At 43.3% G+C, this 23,968-nt stretch overlaps 3 protein-coding genes across 3 annotated transcripts in view; 2 read left to right on the forward strand and 1 right to left on the reverse strand.

Moving 5' to 3' along the window:
• Window positions 1-23,968, reverse strand: part of LOC115194677 (zinc finger protein 37-like) — a 1,069,572-nt gene that overhangs the window by 115,258 nt on the left and 930,346 nt on the right. The window lies entirely within an intron of this gene.
• The window catches only part of LOC115194676 (gastrula zinc finger protein XlCGF26.1-like), a 900,659-nt gene that overhangs the window by 7,038 nt on the left and 869,653 nt on the right, over window positions 1-23,968 (forward strand). The window lies entirely within an intron of this gene.
• On the forward strand, window positions 97-14,066 carry LOC115194686 (zinc finger protein 16-like). The gene is made up of 2 exons (XM_029754594.1): window positions 97-377; window positions 12,638-14,066. The coding sequence occupies exons 1-2, from the start codon at window positions 212-214 to the stop codon at window positions 13,561-13,563; spliced, it is 1,092 nt and encodes a 363-aa protein (XP_029610454.1). The 5' UTR covers window positions 97-211; the 3' UTR covers window positions 13,564-14,066.

Consider the following 23,968-nt stretch of genomic DNA (forward strand, 5'->3'; position numbering starts at 1 on the left):
AAACTTTCTTGCACAGTAGTTAAACTCCCATCCAGTTAGCGGCGCTACTGTGCGTTTCAGTAAAATCAAGGAGTTTTCTAAAAATTCCTTGACCAGAACACGGAAGTAGGATTGGAAACGACTTTGTTTTGATTTTGCATTCCTTGTGTGGGGTAAAGAAATACATACAGATTCTACTAAATAGACTACCCAACTCTCATTCGACTGAAATATGTCTAAACTACAGTTGTTGCGTTTGTTTTTAAATGATCGTTTAACGGCGGCTGCTGTGGAGATTTTCGGTGCAGTTGAGAAAACGGTAGTAGAATACCAGGAGGAGAATGATCGGTTACGGAGACTGCTGCGGAGGACACCAGAGATACCACAACGTAAAATAGGTACTTACCTACTGTGCCTTCAGAAACTATTCATACACTTTGACTAACCTTGACTAATTGTACATTTTGTTGTTACAGCCGGAATTATAAATCTATTTTTGTCGCTCCCATCAACACACAATACCCCATAATGACAAAGTGAAAACGTGTTTTTAGAAATGTTTCCAAATTTATTGAAAGTGAAATACAGGTCTCATTTTCGTAAGTATTCACACCCCTGAGTCAATAAATGTTAGAATCACCTTTGGCAGCGATGACAGCTGTGAGGCTTTCTGCATAAGTCTCTATGAGATTTGCACACCTGGATTGTACAATATTTGCACATTATTATTAAAAAAATTCTTCAAGCTCTGTCAAGTTGGTTGTTGATCATTACTAAACAGACATTTTCAAGTGTTGCCATAGATTTCCAAGACGATTTAATTAGTGATGCACCGATACCAATATCCAATATTTTCCTTGCCAAAAAAAACTGATACCCGATATTTAACATTTTAGCGGCATTTTAAGCATTCTAGTACATTTAAATAGTTAACACGCAGCGGTCTAAGGCATTGCATCTCAGTGCAAGAGGCCCTGGTTCGAATCCAGGCTGCATCATGTGATTGGGAGTCCCATAGTGCCAGCGTCGTCCGGACCATCATTGTAAATAAGAATTTGTTCGTCTTTTTTCCCCACCCCATTTATTCTCCCCAATTTCGTGGTATCCAATTGGTAGTAGTTACAGTCTTGTCTCATCGCTGCAACGCCCGTACGGACTCGGGAGAGGCGAAGGTCAAGAGCCGTGCGTCCTCCGAAACACAACCCAACCAAGCTGCACTGCTTCTTGACACAATGCACATCCAACTTGGAAGCCAGCCGCACCAATGTGTCGGAGGAAACACCTAGCGAGCGTGTCGGCGGGCACTGCGCTCGGTCCGCCACAGGAGTTGCTAGTGCGCGATGAGACAAGGATATCCCTGCCGGCCAAACCCTCCCCTAACCCGGACGACGCTGGGCCAATTGTGTGCCGCCCCATGGGCCTCCCTTTCACGACCGGCTGCGACAGAGCCTGTGTAATATTCATATGTGAATACATACTGAATTATAATTGGATGCATTTTACCGCCGTATCATACTGTGTGATGATTGGTTAAGACCACCCAGACGGTTAGGTCATGGTTCTCTCGTGATCAAGTCTTTCACATTCTGGAAAGCAATGTCGTGTTGCTTGTCCCAAAGAAACTCACTGGACTGCTTTAGCAGTTGACGCAGGGGTGCATTAGCATTGGAGAGGCAGGGGGCGAACTTGGATAAGTAGTTGACCATGCCAAGCACTGTTTCCAGCTCTGCACGTTTTTTTGGTGGCTCCATTTCTTTTATGGCTGAGAGCTTCTGTGGATCTGGCTTGATTCCATTCGCTGTCAGAAGATGTCCGAAGTAGCCGACCTCTGTAGCGCCGACTGTGCTCTTCTCTGGGTTGAGCCGGACTCCTCTCTCGCGGGATCTTTGCAGCATCGCGCGGAGGTTTCAGTCGTGCTCCTCTTTGGTTCGACCATAGACAAGGATGTCATCCACAATTGCCACAACTCTGTCGAGGCCTTCGTACACTTCGTCGATCTTTCGCTGAAACTCGTCTTGGGCTGAGATAATCCCAAAAGGCAGGCGACGGAACCTGTAGCGTCCAAACGGTGTGTTGAATGTTGCGAGCTTAGATGACTCTTCTGTGAGCTTGATAGCCCAGTAGCCTGATCTAGCGTCCATGACACTGAAGTAGTGTGCTCCCGCTAGCTTGTGTGTGATGCCATCTAGCGTCGGTAAAGGGTAATGGGGCCGTTTGATAGCCTTGTTCAAGTCTCTTGGGTCGAGGCATACTCGGAGCTTGCCTGTGCGTGGTTTCTCCACCACCACTAACGCGTTTACCCAGTCGGTCGGTTCTGTAACCTTTGTGACTATGTCAGATTGCTCCATGCTCTCCAACTCTTTCTTCAGACGGGCACGGAGAGCAAGGGGAATCTTTCTTGGTGGGTAGACCACAGGGGTTGCGTCTGGGTCAAGGTGAATGGTACATTCTCCTGGGAATAATCCTATTCCTGTAAAGACATCAGCAAACTCCTCCAGTACATTTCCTGTCTCTACTGGTGCTGTTACTGATAAAACTAGCTTGATGAGGTCCATGTCTAAACATGCTTTAAGACCTAGCACTGCAGGTGCTCTAGTGTCAACAACGTAAAAGTCTAACATCATGTCACTTTCCTTGTATTTGCATTTGAAAGTGCATGTGCCTTTTACTGGGAGCTGTTCACCACCATAACCAGTCAGTCTGCGCATGGTGGGCTGTAGCTCGCACTCAGATGTCAAGCTGCGGTACTTATTCAGAGGAATGATGTTTACTTGTGCACCAGTGTCTAGTTTGAACTTTAGCTTTGTGCCTTGTGTTCCTATCTCAATGTCAGCAATGGCTTGCTCTGTCTCTGATATGTGACTTTTTTTGTGTCACTGAATCAATAAACAGTTCATCATCATTTGACTCTTTGATTGACATTTCATCTTCACTCACTGTGTGTACTGTTTTTCCACGGTAAGATCTGCACACTTTTGCAAGGTGATTCCATTTACCACATTTAGTACACTGTTTGCCTTTAGCTGGGCAATTTCCTTGTTCGCCATGCACTTTGTATCCACAATATCCACATGTTTTGGGGCGTTTTGAGTCTGTGTCGCTCTGTTTTGGAGTTATTTCTCTCTCCGTTCTGAAACGCGCTCTCTGGGCACCGGAGGTGTGCTTTGATGTCTGCCTGACTGCGTGCACTGCTTGTTCACGTGATGCGCTCGTGCTGCGGCGCGAAATGGTTTTCATCTGAGCCTGTGCTAGCTCGTGAGATCTGGCTATGTCCATAGCTTTGTCCAGCGTTAGCTCAGACCCAACATTCAAAAGTTTCTCTCTCACTCGCGGTGAGTGTATTCCAAATACGATACGGTCCCTGACCATCTCATCCTTGTTTGCATAATCACAGTCTTTCACAAGCAGACGCAGCTCAGTCACAAACGGTTCAAAAGACTCGCTAGCTCCCTGTACTTTCTCATGGAATTTGTACCTAGCGAAAATTGTATTAGTCTTCGGCACAACATATGCTTCAAAACGATCGTAGTATGTTTTCAGTACCTTTGATTCAGCCTCGGTAAGTGTCCATGTGTTGTAAATATCTCTCCCTTTTTCACCGATCCAGAGGAGCAGGTAGCTACATTTTTCCTCTTCTCCTCTTTCCTTCAGAGGACCCGTGAACATTAGCTCCACATGCTGTTTGTACTTACGCCATGCATCGGGTCAGTTTGTAGACTCCCAGTCCATTCGAGGTGAAGGAACTCCAGAAAAATCCATCTTTTAAGACCATTTACTCTGACACCATGTCTTGTTTTGTACGCTTTGTACAAATAATAAAACCAATAAAACCAGGACCAATCCTTGCCTACTACGACCCCAACAAAGAGCTCAGACTCCAAGTGGACGCGTCGAAGTATGGACTAGGTGCAGTGCTACTGCAAGAAGGAAAGCCCATCGGCTACGCTTCCAAATCTCTCACAGACTGTGAAATCAACTACGCTCAAATCGAAAAGGAGCTCTATGCCATTCTGTTCGGATGTAAACGTTTCCATCAGTACGTATATGGACGACAAGTCATTGTGGAATCCGACCACAAGCCCCTTGAGTCAATCATGAGGAAACCACTAGCTGCAGCCCCGCCAAGGCTACAGAGAATGATCCTTCAACTACAAAAATACGACTTCACAGTCACTCACCGTCCAGGCAAAGACATCCCTGTCGCAGACACACTCTCCAGGAAGTTTCTTACCTACAAGGACAGCAGCCTCTGTGAAGGCATGGACATGCAAGTACACACTGTGTACAGCAACTTACCAGTTAGTGACACAAAACTGAAGGAGATCCAAGCAGAAACAGGAAAGGACTCTCAACTCACAGCTGAGGGAAGTCATACAGGATGGATGGCCTGAGGAGAGGAGAAAATGCCCTCAGAGCGTCTCAGAATTCTGGAACCATCGTGATGAACTATCACAGATCAACGGAATCATTTTCAAAGGAGAGAAAATCATTATTCCTACCAGTCTCAGAGAAGAGATTTTGACAAAGATCCATGCTGGACACATGGGCATGGAAAAGTGCAAACAGAGAGCATGGGACATTATGTTTTGGCCTGGAATGTGCAAACAAATCGAGGACATTGTTGGTAGATGCACCATCTGTCTTGAAAGACGCCCCTCAAACACCAAAGAGCCAATGTTACCTCACTGTATCCCAGACCAACCCTGGCAGGTCGTGGCAACCGATCTGTTCACCTGGAACAACGAGGACTACATCGTAACAGTGGACTACTACAGCAGATACTTCGAACTCGACAAGCTTCACAGCACCACATCTGCAGCTGTGATACACAAGCTGAAAGCAGCCTTTGCCAGGCATGGCATTGTAGAGACTTTAATATCTGACAATGGGCCCTGTTACAAATCAAATGAGTTTGAATCCTTCACAAAAGCATGGGAGTTCACACATGTCACCACAAGCCCACATTACCCTCAAAGTAATGGCCTTGCTGAAAAATCTGTGCAGATTGCTAAATCACTCATGGACAAAGCAAAAGCAGACAAGCGGGACCCCTACCTCAGTCTCCTTGAATACCGCAACACTCCAGTTGACAACTTCAAATCACCAGCCCAGCTGTTGATGAGCCGCAGACTTCGCTCAACCCTTCCCAGCACCAACCAGCAGCTGCAACCTGAGGTCGTCAGCTACAATGAAATGCATGAAAAACGTGCACAGAGACAACAACAACAAAAGCGATACTACGACAGGTCAGCTAGACCACTGCCACCACTGATCGACGGAGAGTCAGTTAGAATCCAGGAGCATGGCCTCTGGAAACCAGCAGTCGTCATCCAGCCAGCTGACACTGAACGTTCATATGACGTCCGCACAGCAGAAGGAGCAGTGTACCGCCGCAATCGTCGTCACTTACTGAACACAAAAGAACAACACACTGATGAGATGAACTGTTCCCCTGAAAGAGAACGTGATGGACTAAAAACACACACAGCACAACATACACCATACTTACCTGCAACACCACAAGAGCTGTTGACTGACACCGAAGCATGCTCAACATCATATCGCACAAGGTCAGGAAGAGAGGTCAAGCCCAAAGCTGTCCTCGACCTGTGAAATGTCAAAGGGTGTAGGCGGATCGCTGCCCTAAAAGACTTCCAGACTGTAAGCTTGTTATTGAAAGTTCACTTGACATGCTTTGGTATTGTATTTGTTTGAAATGTTAAGATGTTATTTCTACAGTGAAAGCTGAGTTGCTGAGAATCCCTTGTTTGAAAAGTAACAGTATGTTGGATCATTGTTTCAGAGTCTGTTGATTCAGTTGGTGTATTATGCAATATAAATGGTTACTTACCTTGAGTTCAAACTACAGAGCATGTATTCAAAAGAAAAGCTTAGAATATGTAAAACATTTGTATTTTGTTTTAAAAGAAGGGGGATGTAATATTCATATGTGAATACATACTGAATTATAATTGGATGCATTTTACCGCCGTATCATACTGTGTGATGATTGGTTAAGACCACCCAGACGGTTAGGTCATGGTCAGTTGATCGTGGTTGGAGATAGGCGAACATGTAGTTGTAGCTAGTTAATAAAGAGTTATGTTAAGAAACATCCTGTAGTTCTGCGTTTTATTATTTGTACAAAGCGTACAAAACAAGACAGCCTGGACTCGAACTCAGAATCTCTGGTGGCACAGCTAGCACTGCCATGCAGTGCCTTAGACCACTGCGCCACCCGGGAGGGTAAGAATTTGTTCTTAACTGACTTGCCTAGTTAAATAAAGGTTACACACACCACACTGACCAAAAAGTTATTTTGTTGGCATTTACGCATGTCCCCATTACCAGTAAAACATAATCAAAACCTAGTTCTTTCACTTACTTGATGTGCCGTTTCGTTGTTCAGTCGTTTCATACTCAACCAGGATTATTGTGAATTTTCCAGTATGTATGTGGCAATTGTTTATTTCAGAAGGAGCCAGCAAAACTAGTGTACTCTATATGTGCTCTGGGTCATTAGATATGCACGACTGTTTATTCCTGTAACTGTGTTATGGCCAACTATGTACTGTTGCTATGGTTCCACTTCTTTGGTATTTTCCAGAACAGGGGGTCCCTTTCAGAGGAGTTAGCAGGATGACATGTATGGTTATTTCTGTAGGGTTCCATGGTCTGTTACTATGGTCCTACATGCATGAAACTATTTCTGTGGCTCTACAGGTTCCATCTCCTAATATGAAGGCAATATGATAACGGTGGCTAAATGCCAGAGGTGATGAGCCATTAAGAGGTGTTACTATGAGTATGACGTGAGGAGGACAAATGTATAAGTAGTCTGTGCCAAGACTGGAAGTTAGTTGTTTTCATGAATCAGCTCGGCTTTTATTATGTTGTAATAAAAGTCTATTTGAACTCACAGGCTCCGGTATTTGTGAAATGTGATTGACCGAATATTTCCACAACAGGATTTATATGGAACGCCGTTTGGGTCTTTGCATATCAAAAAAGATACACGTCAAATAACACTGTTTGACCAATCAGGACCTGAATATGACCGCACGTCACATAATAACTGAACGCGTTCATACATTTTTTTACTTAGTGTAATCCATGTGTAATAACTATCACTCGTCTTTCATATGTCACCACGATTCATCGATACGTATGCTATGATGTTGGTAAAGTTGTCTTGCGCATCTACAATACTGGTCATCAACAACAACAAAAAGCTAGCTAGCTCATGGATGTAAATAATGTTCTTCCCCAAAAACATAGCAAAACGACAATCTGTTTCAGTAGCTATATAGTTAGCTAGCTAACTATATAGCTAGGTGTAACTCTTATTTATAAGACAGTTATTATTTGATTAATGGTGGTCGGACCCATCTATGTGAAGCTAGCTACAATAAGGATTAGCCACAGTAGTGGACTTTGCGGTTAGCCTTCAAATAAAAGTATGGCATAATTCTACTATTTGTATTCATTTGCATCACTGTCAATGACAGACTTTTATTTTGAAGGCAAACCTCAAATTCCACTATTGTGCCAAATCTTTATTGTGGCTAGCTTCACAACACATGGTGCGGTCGAGCCTCATCTAGTCAGATAAAGCTAGCTGGCCGCTTATAATTTGGGCAACAGGTTTATGTAGCTGGCTAGCTATTCATTTTAATGAACTGAAGTTCAATTTCAATAGGCGAACAACAAGTGGCTACCTAGCTAATACTTACTCACTAGGATTCCTAAATCATTGCTAAGAATAATGAAAATGACTGCAATTTCTACTGGTCATTGTTTTCAGGCTGGTTGTTTTGGTGTTAGCTAGGTACCAAGCTACAGCTAGCCAGCCCAGAAGTTGCGGTGGAACTTGCTTTATTACCACCGCGGTATTGTAAACACATCGTTCGTGGCCGGTGTTTGCTTGTTTGCAGACTTTTTTGTACAGCTTTGACAGTGCTACTGTATCTTTTTTGACACGCAAAGACCCAATCAGCGTTCCATAGTATGTATGTCGTGAAGCTAATAGCAGTGATGCAATTACTGTGTAACTCCGGTAGCGCAACATCGGAAAAATCGCGTACTTGGTAGTGTGTACCGGTGCTCGACCAGTCGGCGAAAGCCAACATCACCCACGACAGAGAATGGTTGATTGTCAAGGGCAATGAATTCCATTATTTTGGCTTTCATGGATTTCGCCTTTGAGTTCTGTCGCTAAAATGTTCTTACTCTTTCAAATGACTGCTGGGCTTGTTGACTGCTCGATCCACACAGCAGACATTGTGGGCTAGGTTAGGAATGCTGTGTTGCACGTTTAGCGCAAAATTTTACGTGGCGTCAGATAGGTATGCCTACGTTATGTAGGTATGCACGGTAGCTTTGACATCGGTTTTTGACATCGGTTTTAAACATCGGCGTTAAACTAGACATTAGGCCGATACCGATGTTGGCATTTTTTGACACGCAAAGACCCAATCAGCGTTCACCGACATATCGTGCATCCCTAGATTTAAGTCAAAACTGTAACTAACTCAGGAACATTCAATGTCTTATTGGTAAGCAACTCCAGTGTATATTTGGCCTTCTGTTTTAGGTTATTGTTCTACTGATGTCACAAAATAAGTCGTACTCGTCGTTGAAAATGTCATACATGAGAGAGAAGGACCAAGGCGCAGCGGAAGTGTGGACAATCATTCTTTTAATTGGTAAATGAAAAAAAGCATCCACAGGGAAAACAAAACAATGAACGGTACTCACGATTTACAACCGTTTTGCAGGCTATCTATAAAACGCTGTGCAAAAACAACCACCCACCACCCCAAAGAAAAACACACACACCTATATAGGACTTCCAATCAAAGGCAACTCAACACACCTGCCTTCAATTGGAAGTCCCAATCAACAACACAAACATTCCCAACACAAACATGCCACGTCCTGACCCCAAAACTAAAACACTAGCTCCATCTGCTGGTCAGGACGTGACAACTGAATGGTGAATTTGTCTCCCAATATCTGTTGGAAAGCAGACTGAAACAGGTTTTCCGCTAGGATTTTGCCTGTGCTTAGCTCTATTCCGTTTCTTTTTATCCTAAAAAACGCCCTAGTCCTTTGCCAATGACAAGCATACCCATAACATGATACAGCCACAACCATGCTTGAAAATATGAAGAGTGGTACTCGGAGATGTGCTGTGTTGGAGTTGCCCCAAACATAACGCTTTGTATTCAGGACATGAAGTTCATTTCTTTGACATATTTTTTGTTGTTGCAGTTTTAAGTTAGTTCCTTATTGTAAAGAGCATGCATGTTTTGCAATATTTGTATTCTGTACAGGCTTCTTTCTTTTCACTCTGTAATTTAGGTTAGTATTGTGAGTAACTACAAGGTTGTTGATCCAGCCTCATTTTTTTTCTATCACAGCCATTAATCTCTGTAGCTGTTTTAAAGTCACCATTGGCCTCATGGTGAAATCCCTGAGTGGTTTCCTTCCTCTCCGGCAACTCAGTTAGGAAGGATGCCTGTATCTTTGTAGTGACTGGGTGTATTGATACACCATCCAAAGTGTAATTAATAACTTTACCACGCTGAAAGGGACATTCAATATCTGCTTTTTTATTTTTACCCATCTACCAATAGGTGCACTTCTTTGCGAGGCATTGGAAAACCTCCCTTGTCTTTGTGGTTGAATCTGTTTGAAATTCACTGCTTGACTGAGGGACCTTATAGATAATTGTGTGATACAGAGATGAGAAAGTCGTTCAAAAATCATGTTAAGCACAGGAGGGCGGCAGGTAGCCTGGTGGGTAGGAGCGTTATCAGTAACCGAAATGTTGCTGGATCGAATCCCCGAGCTGACAAGTTAAAAATCTGTCATTCTGCCCCTGAGCAAGGAGGTTTAAACCTCTTAGGGATCCCTTAACGCTCGAATCCCGTTAGCGGGATAGATTTGACAACATCCGGTGAAATTGCCGAGCGCCAAATTCAAACTACAGAAATATAAATATTTAACATTCATATAAATACAAGTGTAATACATCAAAATAAAACTTAACTTCTTGTTAATCCAGCCGCTGTGTCAGATTTCAAAAAGGCTTTACGGCGAAAGCACACCATGCGATTATCTGAGGACAGCGCCCCGCATTCAAAAACATGAAAACCATTTTTCAACCAGGCAGGCGCGACACGAAAGTCAGAAATAGCGATATAATAAATGCCTTACCTTTAAAGATCATCTTTTTACAATCCCAAATGTCTCAGTGACACAATGAATAGTCGGTTTGTTCGATAAATTCCTTCTTTATATCCCCAAAATGTCCATTTATTTGGCGCGTTTGATTCAGAAATACACCTGTTCCAACTCGCCCAACATGACTACAATGTATCTAATAAGTTACCTGTAAACTTGGTCCAAACTTTTCAAACAACGTTTCTAATCCAACCTCAGGTACCCTAAAATGTAAATAATCGATACAATTTAAGACGGAATAAACTGTTTCCAATACCGGAGAAAAATAACGAGGAGCACGCTCCTGTTCACACGCACCAAAAGACTTGAGTCCATCTGAGTGACACATGGAAAGAATAGGACTACTTCTTCATTTCTCAAAAGAAAAACATTGAACAATTTCTAAAGACTGTTGACATCTATTGGAAGCCATAGGAACTGCAATCTGGGCCCTAATAAATCAGGTTTCCCATAGAAAAGTATTGGAAAACACAATGACCTCAACAACAAAGAATTCCCTGGATGGATTGTGCTCGAGGTTTCGCCTGGCAAATCAGTTCTGTTATACTCACAGACATTATTTTAACAGTTTTAGAAATGTTAGAGTTTTCTATCCAATACTACCATGCATATCCTAGCTTCTGGGCCTGAGTGACAGGCAGTTTGCTTTGGGCATGCTTTTCATCCAGATGTGAAAATACTGCCGCCTAGCCCAAAGAGGTTTTAACTTACTGTTCCCCGCGCGCCAATGATGTGAATGTCGATTAAGGCAGCCCTCCGCACCTCTCTGATTCAGAGGAGTTGGGTTAAATGCGGAGGACACATTTCAGTTGAATGCATTCAGTTGTACAACTGACAAGGTATCTCCCTTTCCTATTATTGTTGGTGACAGAATGCAACTTATTATGTGACTAGTTAAGCACATTTTTACTCCTGAAATTATTTAGGTTTGCCATAGCAAAGGAGTTTAATAATTCCACCTTGACATTATGGGGTATTGTGTGTAGGCCAGTGAATCTAAATTTAATCCATTTTAAATTCAGTCTGTAACACAACAAAATGTTGATGAGAAAAAGAGGATAAGGGGATGTGGATACTTTCTGTCGCTAGCTTCATAAAATATTCACACCCTTTTTCTACATTTGGTTGTGTAGTACATGTTTAAAGTCGTGTGGTTCTGTTGGTAGAGCATGGTACCACAGGGGACCAGTAAGAAAGTGTGCACGCACTGTAAGTCACTCTGGATAAGATTGTCTGTTAAATGACAAATTTGACAGACTTCACATAGAATTAAGTTTGTTTTTAAATCAAAAACGACGTATTGCAACACCCAAATAAAATAACACAGTTACACAGGTCAAACACAGGTACAAGGTAGGCATTAAAGAATGGACATGTTTACAGTTTGGACGGATAGGGACTCGATGCAACCAGAGGTACACTCTGCCGGCACTCATCACAACTCCATTGAGATGTATATATGGTGGAGTTGAGTTTTCTCAGCTTTTTTATTTTTATTTCACCTTTATTTAACCAGGTAGGCTAGTTGAGAACAAGTTCTCATTTGAAACTGCGACCTGTCCAAGATAAAGCATAGCAATTCGACAGATACAACAACACAGAGTTACACATGGAGTAAACAAAACATACAGTCAATAATACAGTAGAACAAAAGAAAACAAAAAGTCTATATACAGTGAGTGCAAATGAGATAAGATAAGGGAGTTAATGCAATAAATAGGCCATGGTGGCGAAGTAATTACAATATAGCAATTAAACACTGGAATGGTAGAGGAATATGCATGTAGAGATACTGTGGTGCAAAGGAGCAAGATAAATAAATAAATACAGTATGGGGATGAGGTAGATAGATGGGCTCTTTACAGATGGGCTATGCACAGGTGCAGTGATCTGTGAGCTGCTCTGACAGCTGGTGCTTAAAGCTGGTGAGGGAGATATGAGTCTCCAGCTTCAGTGATTTTTGCAATTCGTTCCAGCAGAGAACTGTAAGGAAAGGCGACCAAAGGAGGAATTGGCTTTGGGGGTGACCAGTGAGATTTACCTGCTGGAGCGCATGCTACGAGTGGGTGCTGCTATGGTGACCTGTGAGCTGAGATAAGGCGAGGCTTTACCTAGCAGAGACTTGTAGATAACCTGTAGCCAGTGGGTTTGGCGACGAGTATGAAGCGAGGGCCTAGGTATTTGTAATTGTCCACATATTCTAAGTCAGAACCGTCCAGAGTAGTGATGCTGGACGGGCAGGCAGGTGCGGGCAGTGATCGATTGAATAGCATGCATTTAGTTTTACTTGCATTTAAGAGCAGTTGGAGGCCACGGAAGGAGAGTTGAATGGCACTGAAGCTCGCCTGGATTAGTTAGCTTGTCTAAAGTCTGTATAGGTAACCTCTGCTCCTCCTCTCCTTCCCTCCAGACTCCCTGCAGCTCTCTGTCTCTGAAGAGGAGGTTCCCCCTGAGCAGCAGCACTGTGAGCAGGAGTGGAGCCCCAGTCTGGGACAGAAGGACCCAGAGCCCATACAGGTTAAAGAGAAACCGGAAGAAGTCAGGACCAGTCAGGAGGAAGAGCAGTTTCAAGGTCTGGAGCCTGATATCATAGAATTCAAATGCACTCCTTCCTCTGTGAAAAGTGAATGTGATCAGGAGGACCCAGTTTGGTCCTTGACTTTTCCCCAAATCCAGACTGTGGAGAACAGAGAGAGTGACTGTAAACGAGTGGATTTCACACCTTTTGGCACCCACATTAAGGGTCTTTACATTCCCTGTGACCCTCCAGATAATCAAAACAATGCCTCCAGCCACAGTTCAGCTGTAAGCAGTGACACAGTTGGACCTGACTGCAGCCCACCATTTGAGCCTAGCACAACATTGGATCCAAACCCACCACTGGGGGAACACTATTCCAAACCCAGCACCTCTATAAAAACTCACCACTGCCGTGACTGTGGTGAAACGTTTCCTCTGAAAGCTGACCTGCAGAGACATGTGACTTTTGCCAAGAAGAGACTCAGCGAATGCCACTTATGCAAAAAACTCTACAACTCCACCTGTAAACTGAAGGCCCATGTCCGACTCTGTCACGATGGGAAACCCTGCACCTGCCCCTTTTGTGGCAAGGCCTTCAAACAAAAAGGACATCTGTCCAGGCACATGAATATTCACACAGGAGAGAAACCATTTACCTGTGGTGACTGTGGGAAGAGCTTTATTCAGAAGGGGGACCTAAGGAGGCACATACTGACTCACACAGGAGAGAAACCATTTAGCTGTGGTGACTGCGGTAAAGGCTTCATTCGCAAAGAGCACCTAACTGCACATAAACGGACTCACACAGGAGAGTAATCATTTATCTGTGGTGACTGCTGGAAAAGCTTTAGTCTCAAGCGGAACCTAACCATTCACAAACTGACTCACACATTCAGAAGGTAAACATGCTGACCCCTTTGAGATGTATCCACAAAGAAAGAAAATAGGATGAAAATACAAAGAAGAAAGACCGTTAGGACAAAGATCTCCTGTCAGGAGATGGGAATAAAAATGGAGGATGTGAACAACATTCTTAGAAAAGCAAAGCTACTCTGGAACATTCCTGCTCTGGATTTCAGATAAATAGATACATGATGGATTTACTTTAGTAAAATGTTTTGTGTAAATAAAGTTTGATTTGAATTAAAAGTTTAGGAAATTAAATAACAGTAGTGCCTGTATTTTGTTCAACGTCTGTTGATGTTTTCACGTAATTAGAAACAGGGATATCTGGTTGTTCGTTTTTGGAATGTCGCTCAGGGTGATGACAGAATGTTTTGACTGATGTTATTGATTTTATAAAAAATGCATACATTCCAGAAGATATCTCCTTCCGTCTGTCCATGAGTGTTTCTCATCCAATCTGACCCAATGTTACACTATGAAACGAATGATATTGTTTGAAATTGTAACTTCTGGGAAGTAGTGATATAGTCAACTTCTCAAAAGTGCACTGCAGTGTTTTTTCTGTCCCAATTCAATAACATCTACACTACCATTTAAAAGTTTGGGGTCACTTTAGAAATAACCCTTGTTTTTGAAAGAAAGGCACATTTTTTGTTCGTTAAAATGATATAAAATTGATCAGAAATACAGTGTAGATATTGTTAATGTTATAAATGACTATTGGAAATGGAAACGGCAGATTTTCTATGGAATATTTACATAGGCGTACGGAGGCCCATTATCAGCAACCATCACACCTGTGTTCCAATGGCACGTTGTGTTAGCTAATCCAAGTTTATCATTTTAAAAGGTTAATTGATCATTAGAAAACCCTTTTTCAATTATGTTAGCACAGCTGAAAACTGTTGTTCTAATTAAAGAAGCAATAAAACTGGCCTTCTTTAGACTAGTTTAGTATCTGGAGCATCAGCATTTGTGGTTTGATTACAGGCTCAAAATGGCCAGAAACAAAGAATTTCTTCTGAAACTCGTCAGTCTATTCTTGTTCTGAGAAATGAAGGCTATTCCATGCGAGAAATTGCCAAGAAACTGAAGATCTCGTACAACACTATGTACTACTCCCTTCACAGAACAGCGCAAACAGACTCTAACCAGAATAGAAAGAGGAGTGGGAGGCCCCGGTGCACAACTGAACAAGAGGACAAGTACATTAGTGTCTAGTTTGAGAAACAGACTCCTCACAAGCCCTCAACTGGCAGCTTCATTAAATAGTACCCGCAAAACACCAGTCTCAATGTCAACAGTGAAGAGGCGACTCCGGGATTCTGACCTTCTAGGCAGAGTTGCAAAGAAAAAGCCATATCTCAGACTGGCCAATAAAAAAGAAAAGATTAAGATGGGCAAAAGAACACAGACACTGGACATAGTCTGAATACCTCTCGTATTGCCAACCTTACTACAATGGCAGCAAATATTCTTGTGAATTCAACAACACATAATGAAAGGAAACTTTATTTATATCACCCCTTTTCCTGAAGTGAATGGTTTCACCCACTACTCTACCCGCGAACTGCGGCATTCTTTGATATCTACATTGCACGCGAGGTTGATGGAAACTCTACATTTTCACTTTTTCACACTGGCATGTCATGCCTAAGTTTTCTAATCTTGCCAATTAAAATATAATTAAAGTAATTGGCAATATCAGTGGGTTTTGTGATGAATGAGCCATCTGATTCAATGAATGATAGAACTGAGTTTGCCTTTTTGCCCAAAATGTAATTTAACGTGCTCCAAAGCTTTTTACTATAATTCTTGAAATCATTCTTTATGTAATTTATCTTTGTTTCATAGTGTAGTTTCTTATTCTTTTAATTAAGTTTGGTCACATGATTCCTCAATATGCAATACGTTTGCCAGTCAGTTGTGAAGCCAGACTTATTTTCCATTCCTTTTGCCTCATCCCTCTCAACCATACAATTGTTCAATTCCTCATCCATCCACGGGGATTTAACAGTTTTTACAGTCATTTTCTTAATGGATGCATGCTTATTAGCAACTGGAATAAGCAATTTCATAAACGTGTCAAGTGCAGCGTCTGGTTGCTCCTCATTACATACCGCAGACCAACAAATATTCTTTACATCAACAACATAGGAATCACTGCAAAACTTATTGTATGACCTATTATACACTAAAAGAAACGTCCCTTTTTCAGGACCCTGTCTTTTAAAGATAATTCGTAAAAATCCAAATAATTTTGCAGATCTTCATTGTAAAGGGTTTAAACACTGTTTCCCATGCTTGTTCAATGAACCATAAACAATTAATGAACATGCACCTGTGGAAAGGTCATTAAGACACTAACAGCTTACAGACGGTAGGCAATTAAGGTCACAGTTATGAAAACTTAGGACACTAAAGAGGCCTTTTCTACTGACTCTGAAAAACACCAAAAGAAAGATGCCCAGGGTCCCTGCTCATCTGCGTGAACGTGCCTTAGACATGCTGCAAGGAGGCATGAGGACTGCAGATGTCACCAGGGCAATAAATTGCAATGTCCGTACTGTGAGACGCCTAAGTGATAGAATAATTTATATGTTTAAGATAATGACTAAAGTATTCCACCCTGAAACCATATAATTGTATGAAATGTGTTAGAGTCATAATCCAATAATGTGTGTACTGTAATGTCCGTACTGTGAGACACCTAAGACAGCAGATGGAGACAACCTCCTTGGCAGGCAAGTTCCAGGTAGCACAGGCCTTTTGGATGGGGACAGATGACAAGGCGGGGAAACATCCATCAGGCCCGAGTGGCTTCCAGCCACAGGAGTTAAGAACAAGAAATTTCAAGTTTTCCCCGTAAATTCGTGCAGAATTGAAATTTGCTTGCACATTTTACTCCCCCCTGGCTGGAGCGCATAGGCTTCTCTAGGCTTTCTGCAGTTGTGGTTGTTATCAGTAGGCTACAGTTGATCAGACTGAAGCACAGATTAATTGTGCACGAGTGAACAAACCATGAGGCAAATCAGTCTAAACAACAGCTTTTGTGTCAATATTTATTTTTAAACTGAATCAAAAGTGTTGGGGCATATGCCAGCCTGCCACACATTTGCCAGCAGCCTTGCTTACCATCTCAACAAAAGATATCTTGTGTCCTACCTAACCAGTGAACGTGTGGCTGTGACCGTCCTGCCAGTGCCTGTCATCACTGTTTGATATCTTTTACTGCAGATAAAAACCTGAAGTGTGGGTGTCCGTGTGCCTTTCTTCTGGGGGACTATGTGAAGTTGGTTTTATTAGGACATTGCTGAAATGTGTTTTAAGTTTGACATTTGTAACTAATCTGTATTTCACTCAAATGTGGGGTGTGAATATAAGCAATGCTTATAATTGTCTACTACAAAGGGACAGTTATACAGACACTCCTGTAATTTATATGGTCCCATCGAACTTCAAAATGTTAACGGTGATCTGAACTGTTTTAAGTGCAAAAGATAAGTGTACAAGAGGCACGGTAAAGATTTATTTTACTTTAGTATACATTCAAAACGGGAAAGGGATATGCAAATGAAAAAACAATAATACATATAAGAATTTGTGTGAGGGCAGGGGGATGTTGACAATGTATGAAATTGAAATATGAACTGTAAAATTTTTTTAAATGAGTTGATTAGACAAAAATAACAAAGGGATAGTTTCACCTTTAACTTGTATGTGTTGTAATTTAGTCCATCTTCTATCACCTTAACTTGCACAGTCGGTAAACAGGGGACATACAGACAGCGGGGTAATTGTGCTGTAACTGTGGGTCACACAGTATCCTGTCATTTCTTTCACTGTGTTGTTTTCCACATCTGGTGTGAGCCGATGTTACTCTCCTGTGAAAATGTGACTTTAACATTTTTGGGGGGATTACATTTCTGTCCAGTTTTCAGTCACAAGTCACCTGTCACTAATTTACAGTGGTCCCTGTGGGACGCCATAATGAAAAAAACATTTAAACAATGAAGCAGCAAGCAGCCATGGTGGGGTTCAAGCTAGGGCTGTGCATACAGACTAATGATTGTTTTTATTAATTACATTTGTATCCAGTTTTCAATCACAAGGTAACTGTTACAAATGTAAAGCGCAAGGATGACACGCAAATTCGTGAAGAGTTCCTTATTTTGCCCCCTTGGGGCTAGTTTTGGCTTTTTTTTTAGAACTACAACTTTTGTTTACTGTGTTCACTGTGTGGTGGAGAAAGCACTGCGGCACTCCTGTGGATGTTCGCTCCCCTCTAGTGGTCATGTTGGGTAAGTGCACCTCTAGTGGTCATGTTGGGTAAGTGCACCTCTAGTGGTCATGTTGGGTAAGTGCACCTCTAGTGGTCATGTTGGGTAAGTGCACCTCTAGAGGTCATGTTGGGTAAGTGCACCTCTAGTGGTCATGTTGGGTAAGTGCACCTCTAGTGGTCATGTTGGGTAAGTGCACCTCTAGTGGTCATGTTGGGTAAGTGCACCTCTAGAGGTCATGTTGGGTAAGTGCACCTCTAGTGGTCATGTTGGTTAAGTGCACCTCTAGTGGTCATGTTGGGTAAGTGCACCTCTAGTGGTCATGTTGGGTAAGTGCACCTCTAGTGGTCATGTTGGGTAAGTGCACCTCTAGTGGTCATGTTGGGTAAGTGCACCTCTAGTGGTCATGTTGGGTAAGTGCACCTCTAGTGGTCATGTTGGGTAAGTGCACCTCTAGTGGTCATGTTGGTTAAGTGCACCTCTAGTGGTCATGTTGGGTAAGTGCACCTCTAGTGGTCATGTTGGGTAAGTGCACCTCTAGTGGTCATGTTGGGTAAGTGCACCTCTAGTGGTCATGTTGGGTAAGTGCAACAGGTCGGCTGAACTAAACGCAAATCAAGTCAGACACTGTGTCCCAATCGACAAGGATAAAATGCAGCGTTTCAAGGCAAGATGTCTAAAGTGGCATGTCTCAAGCTCAATGAAACTTAAAGGGGAATCGAAACACTTTAGGAAGTACGTCCTAAGCAAAGAGATGTATTCAATCCACTAATACTAAACATGTGCATCTAACATAAAAAAAAAATCTCTATATTTAGTGTTTTGATTGTCGACAAGGTTTATTTGAACTTTTAAATTGCCATAGTAACGCCTGGCAGGAATCAGAAAGTTGTCGGGTATTTAGGAGAGTGAATCAAAGAGAGTGAGGTTAGGACAACGAAGATGGCAACAAAACGTAGTAATTCAAACATTAACTGTATAGCACCCGGCTGTAGGAATTGGCTCAAAAAAAAAAAAAATCCCTCGGTAAGCTACCATCGGCTGCCCAAGGACTCACAACTTTTGAAGAAGTGGCTCCATGTCCTTAAGACGTGTCAGCTGTAGCCAGCAGGATCTGTAGCCAGCAAGCAGGATCTGTAGCCAGCAAGCAGGATCTGTAGCCAGCCAGCAGGATCTGTAGCCAGCCAGCAGGATCTGTAGCCAGCCAGCAGGATCTGTAGCCAGCGCTTCGCGGAGGAAGGGCGAGTTCAATGCGGCAACCAGGAGTTTCCGAATGGAAAGGAATCATAGGCCTACGTTGAAGCCCTCTGCTTTCCCCCCTCCATTTTCGAGGGTTATGGTGTATTAGGGGTTACTGACCGACCATCAACAACATTGCTGAAAATGTTGGACTGAACGGAGGAGGCGACGCGAGTCACTGGAGCCCGAGGTAACGTTAAACCGGTCAAGACTAGGCTAGCGTTAGACACTGGACAACTTTGTTGCAACTTTAGTTGAAGATAACAAGCTAATTGCGTCTGAAATGTTTTGTGTAACACCCCCCCAGCAACAAACGTTAGCAGGTAACTTCTCTGTGTAGGTCAGTGGTGTCAAACTCATTTTAGCTCAGGGGCCACATGGAGGAAAATCTATTCCCAAGTGGGCCGGACCGGTAAAATCATGGTATATATAACTTAAAAACAACAACTTCAGATTGTTTTCTTTGTTTTAATACGATCAACATAAAACATAAAGCTGGAGCCTGAGGACAGCGTGTCCACAATAGTACAAGCACAACATCACTATTAATCATAAAACACCTCAAGTTTATTTGAAAATTCTAAAGAAAAAGAACACACAAACACACAATGCCTCAGTGATTCACAGAAGTATATCACAGAACTATATCAGGGTGTCTCATGCAGCACTTTAAGTGGGGTTGCATAGTTTATTTGACTCCTGATACCTGGCATCTTTTAGCTTTCACCAGCGCATCAATATCAGGCGTCACATCCTGAGTGGCAGCCAACTTCAGGATGTGATTCAAGTGCTTGTGCGTGAGCCTTGAGCGCAGCTTTGTTTTATTTATGCTCATTACAGAGAAAACTTGCTCACAAAGATATGTGGTTCCAAACATGCACAACAGTTTTGCAGCGAGGGCTGTCAAGTTGGGGTAACCTGGCAAGAGATTCTGATAAAATGTGTCCAAGCCAGCTGCAGCAAATTTGCCCTTCATATCCGAGTCACACTGCAAGTCTATTATTTCAAGTTGGATGCTGACGGGCAGATCAGAGGGATTCACGGTGAATGGTGAGCAAAAAACGTTGAAGTCTTTCTCCAGTTCACCAAAAATCGGAAAGCGTTGCTCAAACTCCCGTAACAGTGCCGTTATTTTATCTTTGAACCGCTTCATGTCTGCCACATGTTGGGTCGCGCACACATTTTTCAGACAGGGGAAGTGAGCTGCATCACCACCGGCGAGTTGCGTCTCCCACAATGACAGCTTCAACTTGAAAGAACGTATGCTGTCATAATACTGCGTGACGACTTTGTTGCGCCCTTGCAGCTGTTTGTTCAAGTTATTCAGGTGCTCTGTAACATCCACCATAAATGCAAGGTCCTGCATCCATTCTGCGGAATGAAATTCTAACACTGGTTTGCCCTTTTCTTCCATGAACTGTTCAATTTCTTCTCGTAAATCAAAGAAACGCCTAAGCACAGCACCTCGGCTTAACCATCTTACCTCAGTGTGGTATGGCAGGCCATAGATGTGGTCTTTCTCTCTGAGAAGGCTGTCAAACTGACGGTGATTCAGGCTTCTGGATCGGATGAAATTAACAGTTTGGATGACCACCTTCATGACGTTATCCATCTTTAATGACTTGCAACACAAAGCCTCCTGGTGCAAAATACAGTGAAAAGTCCAAAAATCACGTCCTCCATTTGCAGATTGCACTTTCTCTCTGAACTTTGTCACAACGCCTGCTTTTTTCCCGACCATTGAGGGCGCACCATCTGTAGCCAGGCTGACAGCGCGGGACCAGTCCACTCCGACCCTGTCCAGCGCGCCGACGAGTGCGGTGAAAATATCAGCTGCATTCATTGTATCTGTCATCGGCACCAACTCCACGAACTCCTCGGTGACGGTCAATGTGTCATCAACTCCGCGGATGAAAATGGCCAGTTGTGCAACATCTGTAATGTCCGTGCTTTCATCAATTGCAACTGAAAACCCAATAAATTACTTTACTTTTTGCTTCAACTGGCTGTCCAAATCCACTGAAAGATCGGAAATCCTGTCTGCAACTGTGTTTCTTGTCAGGCTGATATTTGCAAAAGCCTGGCGCTTTTCAGGGCACACAATCTCCGCTGCCTTCATCATGCATGTTTTTACAAATTCACCCTCACTAAATGGTTTTGAAGCCACTGCGATTTCATTAGCAATGAGGTAGCTAGCTTTCACTGCAGCGTCACTGATGTCTCGGCTGTGAGTAAACACAGACTCCTGTTTCTTCAGACCCGCCAACAGTTCATTCACCTTCTCTCTTCTCCGCTGTCCTTGAAAGTTGTCATATTTGTCGGCATGAAGACTCACATAGTGGCGACGAAGGTTATACTCTTTCAGCACTGCAACATGCTGTGAACACACCAAACATACAGCTTTCCCATTCAATTCCGTCAATAAATAGGAGGATGACCATTTTTCTTGGAACACTGCACTCTGCGTCCACTTTTCTCTTTTTTGACAGAGACATATTGGGGCAATGAGGGTGCCAAAGCACAAAATGTTAAAAGTAGAAGCCGTAATAAATATCGCGGGCAAAACAAAGTAGCTCATCCGGACTGGCTGCACTTGCTTGACCTACTTGCTCTGCTCCGTTATAAACGGTTTGCTTGCTTAACACAATTGCTATTGCGCCATCCAGTGGACGCAATTGGAACAGCAGTTTCTTTTATTGAAAAATGGCAGCTCATTTTTATACTTTACAAAATCATCTCGCGGGCCGGATTAAACCCCTTTGCGGGCCTGAACCGGCCCGCGGGCCGGACGTTTGACACCCCTGGTGTAGGTAGTTAATGTTACTCTGTAGCTAGCTTCCACCTCAGTCAAGTAACGTTACTGTAATACATTTTGTTGACATTTGTTTTTTGAATGTTTAGTTAGCGCCACCTTATTTACCTAGACTGAAGTTGACATAGCTAATGTTTACTGGGGGAAAAAATGGCCCTGTATTTTCTGTGTGTGTGTGTGTGTGTGTGTGTGTGTGTGTGTGTGTGTGTGTGTTGACAAAGCATACAAGACAGGTAGCTTGTTAACGCCAACTTATATGTTTGGGTTCAGTTGTCTTAACAAAACGTTTGTTTGTTTTCAGGGTGACATCTTCATCCCTGAAAAGGTTTTCATCCTGGAGGAGACTGCAGGACAAGGCAGAGGAGGTACAAGCAAATCCATGTTATTTATAAGGCTATTGTTTATTTCAAGACACAATCTGTCATCCCTGAGGCCATTTTGGACATAAAATGGACAATATACAGTGATTCTTGAATATTCCTATAGCCTAATAGATGCCTTAATTGTTTTCTACCAACAGGAAAGAACAGTTAGTACAGCAGGCCAAACTGACCCCTGGGTGCCAGAGTGTTCCTCTGCTGTGGTGGAGAGGTCCACAGGGACCATGACTAAAGAGCTCGGGGCCCCAGCTAGATTACGCTCACAACCATCGGTATACAACCGAGTCCTGCCCGTATACGCCCCAGATGGAGCTGACAGAGAGAGGTCAATGAAGACCAGAACTCGCTGTAGGAACCTGAGAGCTCAATCACAATCATCACAGTTCGAGCCAAGATATACTATCGAAGAGTGTGTGTGTGTGTGTGTGTGTGTGTGTGTGTGTGTGTGTGTGTGTGTGTGTGTGTGTGTGTGTGTGTGCGTGCGTGTGCGCACGCGCAAGATCCGAAATACATAGTCTTTGATAGTAAGCTGAAGGAGTTGTTCAATGTCTGCCATGAGCCAGGATGTCGAGCAGGTGTCATCAGTTCAACCCTGAAAAGAAATGGTTTTGCCATCACTATGGTGCCAGGAAGTGTGGGGGGTTGTTGATCCAGGTGGGCTGGCAGAATGGGCGGGCCGTCCTTGCTGGGTGGCCTGGCGTGGGACCGGGGGTGGCGGCGTAGGGAAAGGGAAGGGTGCCTGGATCCCCCCCTGCTGGTAGTGGAGGGGCTGGGCTGCAGGGAGGGGCTGGGCGTTGACGCTGGGGGCAGGAGCGAGCCCCAATCTCTGCTGCAGCACCATCCTCTCCTTCTGACACCGGGAGTACCTGAAACAGGGAGAGAAAACAAACACAAGCTGTCACTCAGTCTTCCATAAGTTAACGTCTTACCACTGACTGATGGTCCTTTGATTCAGCTCAAAGAGCTGAAGGTTGGTCTGGGCCATCAACCTCGGGACTGTTCAGCACTGATGGCCACGTAGTCTGCCAGAATGAGCGCCCGCCTGCTCTTCTTGACGCCGGCAGACTGCGTGGCGCTGGAATGGATCTGACAGAGCTGACTGCAAATGGCCTCCACCAAACGGAAGATGCGCTGCTTGTCGTAGTCTGTCAGCGCCAGCCACAGCGCCACCAGACAGTCTTCCCTGCGGTCCGACAACTGACGGTTCCTCACCCCCACCAAGGCCCTGGCAAGCCTGTGGACATGCTGGTAGCCCGGCATTGCATCAAGGCCTTGCATCTCCCTCTGAAGATAAAGAGACAGGGAAGAATTGATGAGGACAATGTCACACATTTAGAGGTAAACGCATAAGATTCCTCTACAAAGGAAATAGACAATGTTATTTTATGTTGTAACTGAAAATCACACTGATGGATTCTGTTCAAATGTAACATGTTTCAAGTTAAACTAGTTTGTTTGTATCCTGTTTAGTGAATGATTATTAAATGGGACATGAAACTGTGTGTATACTAATTTAGAAAGGTTGACCTAATCAGATAAGAGGAAATTGTCTAGGATCAGAGAGCAGGGTCAGGCCCAGAAGATGGGTAGCTAAACAAAGACAT

The sequence above is a fragment of the Salmo trutta genome, chromosome 5, assembly GCF_901001165.1.
Source record: "Salmo trutta chromosome 5, fSalTru1.1, whole genome shotgun sequence".
NCBI lineage: Eukaryota > Metazoa > Chordata > Actinopteri > Salmoniformes > Salmonidae > Salmo > Salmo trutta.